Consider the following 12,056-nt stretch of genomic DNA (forward strand, 5'->3'; position numbering starts at 1 on the left):
TTTAAGAAAAGGGGCAAAAACTATTTACAAGTTACTTGGAATTGATCATCTTGCTTGATATTATATTTCAAATATGAAGATCTGAAACCACTGAGACAAAACCACCTTTGCAGAAATTAAATTAAAGAGAGACAAAGAACACGGGCAGTGAGGATATTCAGTATTTTGGCTTTATTCATTATATAGACTGAGTATTAATACTGTTATTTTATGCTTTTTACAGGGTGCAGAGTCTTGGGAGCATCAAGTAAAATGAAAATGGGAATTCTTCACATTGCTTTCCAGTATGTTCAATGATTTCATTGTCCTGGAAGAGGAGGTTGTGATGGAAAATGTGGGAGACTTTACAAATGCTTTCATTGTCCTCTTTCAAGAAAGAATGAACGAGGAGTATATAACGAGTTAAAATACACGTTTGAGTTTATTCAGAAGGCCTTCTTGAACCTTGGGACTGAAAGCAGCAGAAAAGTGCAAAGTCTGAGGAACAAGTTATTGTAAATGTAAGTGGAATATCAGTGAACACTTTTAAGGGAAAAGTTATTAACTCAATTATTTCCGTTTTATCATAATGGTGTTGTATGATCATTAGCATTTCTGCCAGTATTTGTTATGGTGTTTTCAGATGTGTAATGTTTAAAGTGTGAGGCGAAGTTTCATGAACTTACATTCAAGTGCATGATTTTTCTATTCAAAATGTGCAGAAAACTTCTTGAATGTATTTAGTGTTTATCTTTATATAAAATAAGGGAATTTTCACCAAAAAATTATAAAGGTAATCAAGTGATAATGAAGAACTTGCTCAGTTGACGTTCTGAGTTTGATGTACGTACCATTTTTATAATACGTTTTTTTGTTTCTTGTGGGACAGTTTCAGATTAATTTACCAATATAAATGCCAATATAAAGGTGAGACACCTCGGGTGAATAGGGTAAAAATATTAAAGCAGCACTATGTAACTTTTGGCGCTCTAGCGGTTAATAAACAGAACTGCACACATCCCGCGGAAGAACATTCCAACCGGAGCTACTTCTCTAAGTTTATGTCTATGGCGATTCACGCAGGTATGTGTTACTCCGCAGCGGCGACGACCCGACCAGGCTACAATAGTCCAAATATAAGTACTTATTATAAGTGTACCGGAGTGATTCGGAATAAGACAAAAACGCGGTTTGGAAGATGAATTCAGTTGCCACTGATGATTCAAACGCGAGTTTGGGCAGTAGAGTAGCACTTCTGTTTGTCATTTCTCCAATCACAAATGCGGACAGAGTTTTATGTTTATGCGGCGTGATGCAATGCAACGCGTAAGAAGACAGTATAAGTCATTATAATCAGTAATTATGTCCCCACTGGATGCAACAAATGCTAATAGATATCACCATACTTCCACAGTTGAATAACTACATTAACAATTGCAAACATTTGTGTATTATAAGTTGTGTTTTTTTAATGTTATGTTTAAATATGCAAACGGACCATTATGTAATTAAATATTTGCATACATTTGTTTGGAGCAAAAATCTGAACATTGGATAAAGACAGGATCAGAATTCTTGTTTCTTTTTGTTGACATGTTAGAGTCAAATTTTTTTACAGAGGGCATTTTGGACACACACACACACACACACACACACACACACACACACGTCTGCACACATACACACACACACACACACACATATTCAAGTTAAAGTTACAGTTATATAATGAATATGGGCTTAAAGTGCACAATCTGAGCTTTAATTTGAGGGTATTCTCATCAAAATGGGAAGAAAGGTTAAGGAACTACAGCTCTTTAATATGTACCTCCCCCCTTTTTCAAGGGAGCATAAGTAATTGGACAGTTGACTTAAAAGCTGTATCATGGACAGATGTGGTCTATTCAATTAAGCAGGTTAAAGGTCAGGAGTTGATTCTAAGTATGCCATTGGAATTTGGAAGATGTTGCTGTGAACCCACATCATGCGGTCAAAGGATCTCTCCATACAAGTGAAACAGACAACTGTTAGGCTTCAAAAACAAAACAAATCCAGAGATAGCAGGAACATTAGGAGTGGCCAAATCAACAGTTTGGTACATTCTGAGAAAAAAAAAAAGAAAGCACTGGTGTGGTCACATTCATTGGTTAAAACGGAACTTTGTGAGATCGTGATGAGTGACAGTTTTTAATGCATTTAAAGGGAGCACTCTTTGCATGCTGTATACAGCTTAAATAATTAAAGGTGGTGGCAGCGGCTTAAGTATAGAATTATTACAATATATTCAGAATTCAAATAAAACTTGTGTTTTTCATGCTTGACAAGCGGCCACGTACGACAAAGATAGCTAACTACTACACTATATAGAAAAAGATAATAATTTCAGAAGCACAGAGTGATATGATTCTGCAACGGGGCCTGGTCCAAATGCAGGATTTAGGTAAGGAAACAGTTATTAATTATTTGTATTGGCTGCCATGCCAAACCATGCACACCTGCTTGCTTTTCTGTTTAATTTAACAGTGTTTTTGTGAACGTATATGCTTTAATAACAAATAGCCTAACTGTAACACTTTACAATAAGGTTCCATTAGTTAATGTTAGTTAATGTATTAAAGTGTAAGTTAATTATTGTAAAGTGTTACCCAAATAATGTATTTCGAGCGTTCACTTGAAAATAAAAAAAAACACTTAAAAGTGTATTTTGGATGTTTTCTTCCCCCACCCAAAAAATAAATAAAAATAAAAATAAATTATGGAAAGCCAAAAAGACCAAAATCTCAAAATTGACTGATGAATAAAAAACCTATGATGCCTATGTTTTCTTTTTTTTTTTGTCTCGCCTTAAAGATTTATTATTATTATTATTATATAGCCTACAGATGTAAATAAGTATAAAACTGTATTATGTAAGAAGTTGGTTAAACATTTTATTGTGCAAATCTATGCACATATTCCCACTGGAGTCGTAGATTGAGTGTTTATGAAACCCTGTTCTGTTTCTTGTTTTTCAGCTTTTGCATTACATTATATCTTCTAGTGCATCTGAGGGATTTGACTAAATCAAGATGCTGCTGATCATCGAAGCTCTTCTTCTCATTTCAGCTGCTCTAGAACAGGTAAGCTTGTATTCTAGTATGAATATTACAGATATGAAAACTGATAATGTGATGATTCCCACAGGGTCACAGAGCTGCTGCTGAAGGACTGATCTATCCATTCAACATGGCACTGAATTCAGTTGATGACCAGTATGATGGATGTACAGAAGAAATGGCTCACCTGGTGATGACAGAATACCTAGAGAAGGAACTCAATAACTCAGCTGAATTTAAAATGGCTTGGCAAGGAGCTGAAAACAATACGTCGGCACCAGAAGATGACTTGACAGAGAATCATTTAATCGCTATTTACGTGTACACTGATAAAGAAGTACATCGTGAGTTCAATAACGTTGTTCGCAGAGAGAAAGAAAAGTACAAAAACATGACATACCCATGGTATTCACTTCACTTTTTGTTAACTGAGGCGATACAGCTTCTGAAGAAAACACAACAAGGTTGTAAGTCGACTTATCGTGGTACAGATGTTGAATTTGATAGGGATGTTCTGAACGCAGAGGTTCGCTTCGGCTCGTTTACATCCTCGTCTCTTAATCGTACAGTAGCAGAAGGTTTCGGAAATGTATTTTGTTTTGAAATCTACACTTGTGAAGGTGCTGAGGTGGCAAATTATTCGAAGTTTCCTGATGAGGACGAGGTGCTGATTCCTCCGTACGAGACGTTTAAAGTCTCTGCTGTCAGGAACAGAACAGATCAGAATGATCTCTGGTGCGAAACTGTGTTCACGTTGGAAAGCTCTGGGAAAATCAGTGACCTGAACTGTAAGTTGTTTAACAGTGGAAACCATGTTGCTGGTTTTAGTGTTTTACTCATTTTAACATCATTTTGCAAAATGTTTACCTGCTAACTTGTAGATACTGTATGTTTCCTGTTGTTGAACTTTGAATTGCTTGTCAGATTTAACTCGGGGACAGTTTGCCCTGCTGAAAAAAAAAACAATAGACACCATCACAGAATTTGTAATGGTTTTAATGGTTATAATGGGAATTGTATTGGTTTTAATGGAAACTGCTATTGGACTCTGCTGGTAATTGGTCGCCTTCTGTTGGTGGCTTAATTGTTAAAACCACTAAATCCTAATGAAATATATGTCCCAAAAGACACTACAGAAAATCACTTTTAATGGTTTTAATGGTTAAAAGTTGATGGTCTGTATTGTTTGTAATGGTATTTGTAGTGGAAACCATTAGAATTTCTGTGATGGTTTCTATTGTTTTTTTTCCCAGCAGGATGATACCGTAGTGAGGAGAGAAAAGAAGCTTTTCAAAACTTGAATTGAACCGTTTTGGTTTTCTGAATTTGAGTTAAATACACCTGAGTACTCTTCTTTTTTCATATAGATTTTACACCTCTGATCTTGTTTCATGTACACATTGAATATATTTTCTATTCATCCAGAAAGAAGGGAAGTGAATTGTCACATCATGTGAGAGCCGCATTATGTGATAGATTAAAATTTGATTGTATAATTTACACAACACAACCTAAAATACTGTGACAATAAATGTCATTAATAAATTTAGTAGGCTAGTTAAAAACAAACTCATTTAGGCACTTGACAATAAACACAAAACATAATAAAGTCATGGGCATGGCTCTTATAGAAGGCAAATAGACAGACAGGTAAGAATAAATAAATAAGTTCTGAACATTCATATAGTAAAAAAACTAAGAAAAAAAGAAAATAAATTCTTCAGAGTCTGAGGGCCAGTTTCTGTACATACAGATATTATAGAACCTTGATTACGAAAAGCTATTTTCCACCATCTTTGAACAGAAAAAACATAAAGTTATCATGCAGTCATACAGAGTAAATGGTCACAATGCTGTGAACCTGAGAAGAACTGTTTTTATTAGTTGTACTTGTATATTAGTTCCAATTAAAATTCCAATGTTCCTGACAGGTCTTTATTAATAAATACTTAAAGCATTAACTTAAGCACAAAAGTTGATAAGGTACCATACATACAGTACATAACAAAAATATTTTGTGACCATTTTTAAAACCACAATTCAACACAGTTTTAGACTTTATGGTACTTTATGGGCTTTATTTCACAGCTTTACTTTTTGGTATTTTATGGACTTTATTAAACATCAAAATGACTAAAACTGAAAAAGTAAAATGTTAAGAAATGAAACCAAATTCAAAATATTATTAAAACCACTAAAATGATCTCAGTGATACTAAAAATAACTTTGGTTCGCAGAGGTGCAAATGAACAACAGTCAAGACTGTATATGTGCTTCCCTCTGGTGCAGTTAAAAAATTTTTTATTTTTTTTTGCAAAAAATGTATTCAAACTTCAGATTTCAAATACATATGTATTCCAATCTAGCAATAGACAGATCAACCTAACCGTAGTCTGTTTAACACAAAGCTAATCCTATTACCATCTGTAAGTACCAAGCACGTATTTTGTCTCTGTCCAGATTGTCCTGCTGTCCCAGACACTTCGGGTGTCACAACAAATACGGGCCGAACATACAAGCATGATCACGTATTGGTTGTAAAAAAAATATGCACTTTCCTTTCTTCGATGGAACTGTTCAAGATGTCTTAGTGGGAATCCTCATTGTGAAGATGTTTGGAAGTGGTACTAAGAAGTGGTTTATCAAGAAGAATAAAAGACAGAGCACTAAAGGAAGGAAACCTGTCAACAGGAAGAGAAAGAAATGGGTGGCTAAGGTCCTGAAGCAGCACAGGGAGATGATCCTGAAGGAACTGGATGTCAACAAGGTGCTGCCGTACCTGGTGTATGACAAAGTGTTTTCTCTCGGGGAATACAAAGAGATACTGGGTCAAGACTCCAGCAAGAAGCAAGCCGAGCTCTTCCTGGATCAGCTGTCGCCGAAGGGCCCGTGTGCGTTCAACGCCTTCTGCTCCGTGCTGGAGGACGTGTGTCCTCACCTCCTCACCTGCTTCCTGTTGGATTGTGAAGGTAAATCAGACTTTCAGAAACTAGTCAGCTGTCTATTTAGATCAAAGGTGAGCAAACCTCATGAAAACAGGTCCCATTTCATTCCAAACGAAACTAACTAACCAACTAACTAACTAAATGAATAAAAAGGCTACATAAGGAAAATGTCATATTTTTAAGCACTCCTTGCATTTTTATATTTTTCCATCTTTCATTATTCTCAATGGTGAGTCTCATTTGATATGAAAATATATTTTTGTTGTTGTTTTGCATTACAGTAATGAGAGTGAGATTTTTTGCAATACAGTAATGACAAATTGGAGAAGACGGTAAACTAAATAATCATGTTATTTTGCAAAAAATCTTAATCCATACATACCTTTCACGATTTTTTTCACATTACAGTAATGAGAATATTGAGAGAAATGTGCTTAACAGAGATGAGAAAATGTCATAAAATGATTATTATTGGCAAAAAAAAGCAATAAATAATACTTCTAAATATAGTCTAGTTTTATTATCAGTGAGATAAATTATATATATATATATATATATATAATTTATTATATAATTTATTTATTTATATAATATATATATATATAAATTATATGTATTTATATAAAATATATAGAGAGAAAGAGAGCGAGAGAGAGAAAGAGAAAGAGAGAGACATAGAGGGAGAACATGATTTGTAAGATCAATAAATCAATAAATAATACTCCAAAATATATGTTTCATTTTCATTGAAATAAATAAATAAACTAATATTTCTCATTATTTTCTTCAGATTTTTGACCTAAAAATGAATTGTGACATTCTCCCATGGGAGTGAGGATAAGCTATTCCATATCAATGGGCAACATGATTAGGAGAATAACTGAAATACTATTATTATTATTATTATTATTACAGTTATTGTTACTTTTTTTCAAATAAAAATAGGAACATAAATGAGGTTGTCGTAGGATCCTGAATAAATGCAAAGCCTCATACCTTCACAAACACCTTTGCAAATCGCTAAAGTTTGTTATCTTAATCTAATCTTAAAGAGTAGTTAAAGCTCCAGCTGAATAGCATGGAAGTACAGACGCCAACCAGGTCTGTATGGCCCACAAACTCAGTTTAAGCCAGCGTGTCCCACTAAGAGCTGGCAGAAAATAGCCCGCTTAAACCCGCCCCTCTGAGGAAATTACCGGATAGCCTGGGTGACATGCAGTGATGGCCATAACTCAGCATACGGCCTCAAACTAAACTGTCTAGGTTAAGCTTGTCGGCTAATTTAGCTTAATCTTGCAGTTTGATGTAGACAGATTAATGGGTGGGGGGAGTGAATGTGCAGCGCTCTCTTCCACCTTCAATACCACGACTGAGGTGCCCTTGAGCAAGGCACCGAACCCCCAACTGCTCCCCGGGCGCCGCAGCATAAATGGCTGCCTACTACTCCGGGTGTGTGTTCATGGTGTGTGTGTGTGTGTGTGCACTTTGGATGGGTTAAATGCAGAGCACTAATTCCGAGTATGGGTCACCATACTTGGCCACATGTCACGTCACTTTCACTTTTTTCACTTTAATGTGAGTATGATAAACAGGCCAAATTATCAGGATAGCTGAGCTATTACTCAAGCTATAGGGGGCTAATGATTTATTCATGTAATTAATCAACCGTCTTCCCCCTTATAGAAGACCTTGGAATGAACTTTCTTAGCAATTTAACTCTCAGTCTTGTGTTACGGACGCTTCATGATTTTAGATCAACAGTAGCAGTTTGATTTGGCACCTAAAGAGGGCGCTCGATATGTTTGGTATAAACACCAGTAAATTTACATTTCGTTCTTGGATAGACATTATGCAAAATTTAAAACGTACCTCTCTTATTTTATTATAAATGCAACAATTTTCAGGGAGCAAACATGCTTTCTTCCAATGAATGCTATCAAAAAAGTCGGTCTAGAAAGTAAATTTAAACAGCCTCAGAATTAAGAAACAATTGTTTTTTTCATTCACCTAAACACAACACACAGTATGGGAATCTACGTCATGCCGCGTTGCATTCTGTGTAATGGTCGCCATGTTTTAGGACACGCTCAGGCGCACACAGTGTAAACAAACACAAATCACCGCAGAAGAAAACCGACCGTTTCGTATGAATAATTTTTGGAAAACAGCTTATATAAGTTTAGAATAAAACTGACTAATATGTAAATCTCTTTAAGTTAAAAAATTGCTCAGTCGTGTGTTTTATTATAGTAAACGTGTACTAACCATGTTTCCAAACTTGTATCCTTAGCTATACAGGTATTGATACCATTTGTATAACCACAGGTTTACTAGAAATACCATGATTAAACTATGGTTAGTGTAGCAAAACCACGGATCATTTGTGGTTACTATAGTTTAACTATAGTAACCATGTCCTTTTGGTTTTATTTGTTGCAAAACCATGGTTAATTTCCGCAAGGGAAGAATAAATACAATATAGCTGCTCAATGTGAAAGCATTAACCCTAAAAAGGGCAAACCCATAAAGAGACATCAGAAAATTAATTGAATGCTATTTCCATCTTATTGGGACTCCAATAATTCAATTTCATGATTTTTTTTCAAAACTTGACTCTTAAATTTGATTTTAATGTTTGTATCCCCCAGGATACGTTGCTCCTTTGGGGGTATAAATTCACTGGAAACAGAACACTTGTTTATCAATGCTTGTTACAGCATGGTTGTAATTCCTGAATGTTTTGAGACAGATTACAAAAAATATAAGCGTTTAATTTATAAAATTTCAACGTAAACCTAATAAGCTAATGCTGAACAACAGCTTTTTAAACATGTTAGTCCCCTCCAACGTGTGTAAATATGTGAACTAGATCAACTTTTAGGGCAAACCCATAAAGAGACATCAGAAAATTAATTGAATGCTATTTCCATCTTATTGGGACTCCAATAATTCAATTTCATGATTTTTTTTCAAAACTTGACTCTTAAATTTGATTTTAATATTTGTATCCCCCAGGATACGTTGCTCCTTTGGGGGTATAAATTCACTGGAAACAGAACACTTGTTTATCAATGCTTGTTACAGCATGGTTGTAATTCCTGAATGTTTTGGAGTACAGACCAAACGTTGGTCTCTTTTTAAAGAAGACACATAGCAGATTATTGCTGCTTATTTCATTTTAAAAAAAGAAAGTATAAAAAAGTTATAAAAGTTTTAAGTTTACAGTAAAGATAATGTAGTATACTAATTGTTTTTATTTTATATAAAATAAATATTTTATAAAATATGTTGCACTCTAAAATTGCTAGTTTAAATGCTGCCCGTGAGCTAAACAAAGAATGGAGAAACAAAAGTCACCTCATCTAAATATTCACAACAAACACCCTTTCAAGATGAAACCAAGAAATGAGACCTACACTTTCACTGCTTCTCCCCACAGCTTCTCAAATGTTTGTATCCTCCAGGATACGTCGCCCCTTTTAGGGTTAAGTTTATAGGGCTAATAAAATAACTAACTAAAAAGCTGCTTTGAAACAATGTGTATTGTGGATGCTGAACAAATAAATAGCTTGACTTTGAATGAAGTTATTATTAGTGATTCCAAACAAGGACGCAGATGAGCACAACCAAATAAATGAATGGACTTAATCCGTACAAGTGGCCGGGTACCAACGAGCTGCCGCAGATAATATTTCCAGATGTGATTTTCTACTTTATTTGTGTTGTAAGCACTTGCAGTTCAATGCAAATCAGTGTATCTATAATATAACAAATCAGAGATCAATTATAAAGCCCCATTTTATTTAAACTCTGAGTTGCGAATGTAGACATCTTCTATATTATTTTATGTTTAAATTATTTGACTTAAGATCGTGTTTGAATGATTTACGCTTATATAATCAATTACCGTAGCCCTTCAGCACGTTTTTTTTACGCAGGGTTATAGTAATTGATGATACAGTAAGCCTTAACAATTCCAACGCAATCCTAAATTGAATAATATAAACATAAAATAATATAAAACGTCTACATTCACTACCACCCAGTCTCTACTGTAGTGTCCTAAATTCCCAGAATGCATTGCGCTGTGACAACAACACATTCCCATTCTCTATAAAGACGCTTGTTAGCATTTAATAATAACTATCATTAGCGAACTATATTATGCATTACTAGTTCTTTAGTAAATAAACGTTCAAAAGTGTAATTGTTGCCTATGCTAAATGTAAACAACGAACTAGTGAGATTTTTATACTTTCTATTGTGCGTGTGTTTGCTTATGAGTGTGCTAAATACAATGTTTCTTCTTCAAAAGATTGGATTATCCTTTGATTTGGCAAATGTTTAGCACTAAATTGTATTTTTAATGTATTTTTGAGTAAACTATTTTGTTTGATAGGAGCCTTATGATTCTTTTCAGAGTGCCAAATGAATCATCATTACATTACTATTCAGATACTGGAGTCAAAGTAAACTTTTCAAAGGTCTGAAAGATTTTTGTCTCCTAAAAGTAGCTGTTTCTCTGTGACGTTTCTCCCTCACAGATGGCTCAGCTGGAGGAAACAAGAAGCAAGGACAAACTAAACCAGCGCACAGTCAAGAGAACGCGCTGTCCAAGGGACAAGACGCGGTTTGTTTTCTACCTATGTACACAGACCCACTTTTTGACACGAGGTAAGATTTCTCATTGCTTGTGCTGTAATTGCCGCAATCTGTCCCCCCCAGCTTCCTCTGTGTCGTTTTGCATAATGAATGAGAGCCTGAAAGGGCCTAGTACTCTAGTTCTATATAGAGCACGATGTCAGGCTTTAAACTGCTGATTTAATGTAAGTCACTCACTTCTCTTTTTCGCATTTTGCTTTAAGTTGCTGTCACATTTACGTTTCGGGAGCGAAATCCCGCCATTTCATGGAATCTCATAGCTAACATGTGTTCTCAGAACTTTGACTAACGTTCTCTCAAAGTTATGAAAATTCTTCCAGTAACGTTTTTTTCCCCCCGAAAAACTTCAGTTCAACATTCCCTTAATGCTTTTAAATGTCAAACTATGTTGTTTCAGAGTGTACAGAGAGCATTTCAAATAAGTGTTTGCAAAGTGGAATGTTCTCTTAACATTAGCATATAACCATGGCAAAATGTTTATGAAACGTTTAAAAAAAACGGTTTGAAATAACGTTTTCGTAACATAATGAGAATGTTAGTAAAACATTCATATGGGCTGTTCACACAGAATGTGTTTTCCATTCCACTGCGCTACTTTTTCATTGTTTTTCTATGTAAACACAAGCTAGATTGGCGTGTTTGACCATCGCGCTCACATCTCGCGTATTTGGCAGCATCTCATGCATGAAGCAGCATTGTAAAATTGTGGCGCTCAAGTTAAAAGCTTTTTTTTTTTTTAAACGCATCTCGAGAACTTGCATTTTTTCCTCATTCCACTGCATGCATTTGGCCTTTTTCAAAGCAAAAACGTGTTTTATGTGAATGGCTTCTTAGAACATATTTTGTTAGCTTGGTAGGAATCTACGCGATCTGCAATTTTGTGTGAGGGGTTTCGCTATTGGTTCAAGTTGGTCGCTCAAGTTCGCCGTTAGCAAATAGCTGTTTTGTGAGCTGTGAGCTTGCTACACTATTGACAATAGACTTTTTGCCTGCAAAATTTCACAAATTTCGCTAATGTGACCACGTTTTACTGGCCACAGTTTGTCAATAGTAGGTGTTGGAAACAACAAGAACAGGCAAAGTGGGAGTTTTTGCTTGGCATCAACACATTTACTTTTGATTTACTGATGGTCTTTTTATTACATATTATTATAATATATGTTTTATTATTATGTTATATTATTTTTTATTATTATTGCATATTCCAAAATATATATTTCAATTATATATTTCATGTTGTATAACAAATATAATTAAAATATACAATTAGAATTTGTAAAATAAAAATATTTTTAATTATACACACACACACACGTATATAATGATGTTGAATTAAAATCTATTTTATTTTATTATTATGCTATTTTAATTGTAA

At 34.7% G+C, this 12,056-nt stretch overlaps 2 protein-coding genes across 2 annotated transcripts in view; both read left to right on the forward strand.

Annotated features, from left to right (window-relative positions):
• The first annotated feature begins 3,047 nt into the window (after positions 1–3,047).
• Positions 3,048–3,948, forward strand: LOC107712500 (GPI-linked NAD(P)(+)--arginine ADP-ribosyltransferase 1-like). The gene is made up of 2 exons (XM_016517770.1): positions 3,048–3,098; positions 3,163–3,948. The coding sequence occupies exons 1-2, from the start codon at positions 3,048–3,050 to the stop codon at positions 3,946–3,948; spliced, it is 837 nt and encodes a 278-aa protein (XP_016373256.1).
• A 1,593-nt stretch (positions 3,949–5,541) lies between these two features.
• Positions 5,542–12,056, forward strand: part of LOC107712516 (uncharacterized) — a 28,151-nt gene continuing 21,636 nt past the window's right edge. Inside the window, exons 1-2 of the mRNA XM_016517799.1 lie at positions 5,542–6,043; positions 10,564–10,693. Of these exons, the coding sequence (XP_016373285.1) occupies positions 5,623–6,043; positions 10,564–10,693 (551 nt within the window). The 5' untranslated portion in view covers positions 5,542–5,622. The remainder of the gene's footprint in view (positions 6,044–10,563; positions 10,694–12,056) is intronic.

The sequence above is a fragment of the Sinocyclocheilus rhinocerous genome, unplaced genomic scaffold (assembly GCF_001515625.1).
Source record: "Sinocyclocheilus rhinocerous isolate Xijiao unplaced genomic scaffold, SAMN03320098_v1.1 scaffold1259, whole genome shotgun sequence".
NCBI classification, from domain to species: Eukaryota; Metazoa; Chordata; class Actinopteri; order Cypriniformes; family Cyprinidae; genus Sinocyclocheilus; species Sinocyclocheilus rhinocerous.

Excerpts from the sequence above, each read along its gene's own strand:
- LOC107712500 (XM_016517770.1), top strand. The coding sequence starts at position 3,048 with ATGCTGCTGATCATCGAAGCTCTTCTTCTCATTTCAGCTGCTCTAGAA. Across the intron at positions 3,099-3,162 it reads TTTCAGCTGCTCTAGAACAG|GGTCACAGAGCTGCTGCTGA; the intron begins GTAAGCTTGTAT and ends TGATTCCCACAG.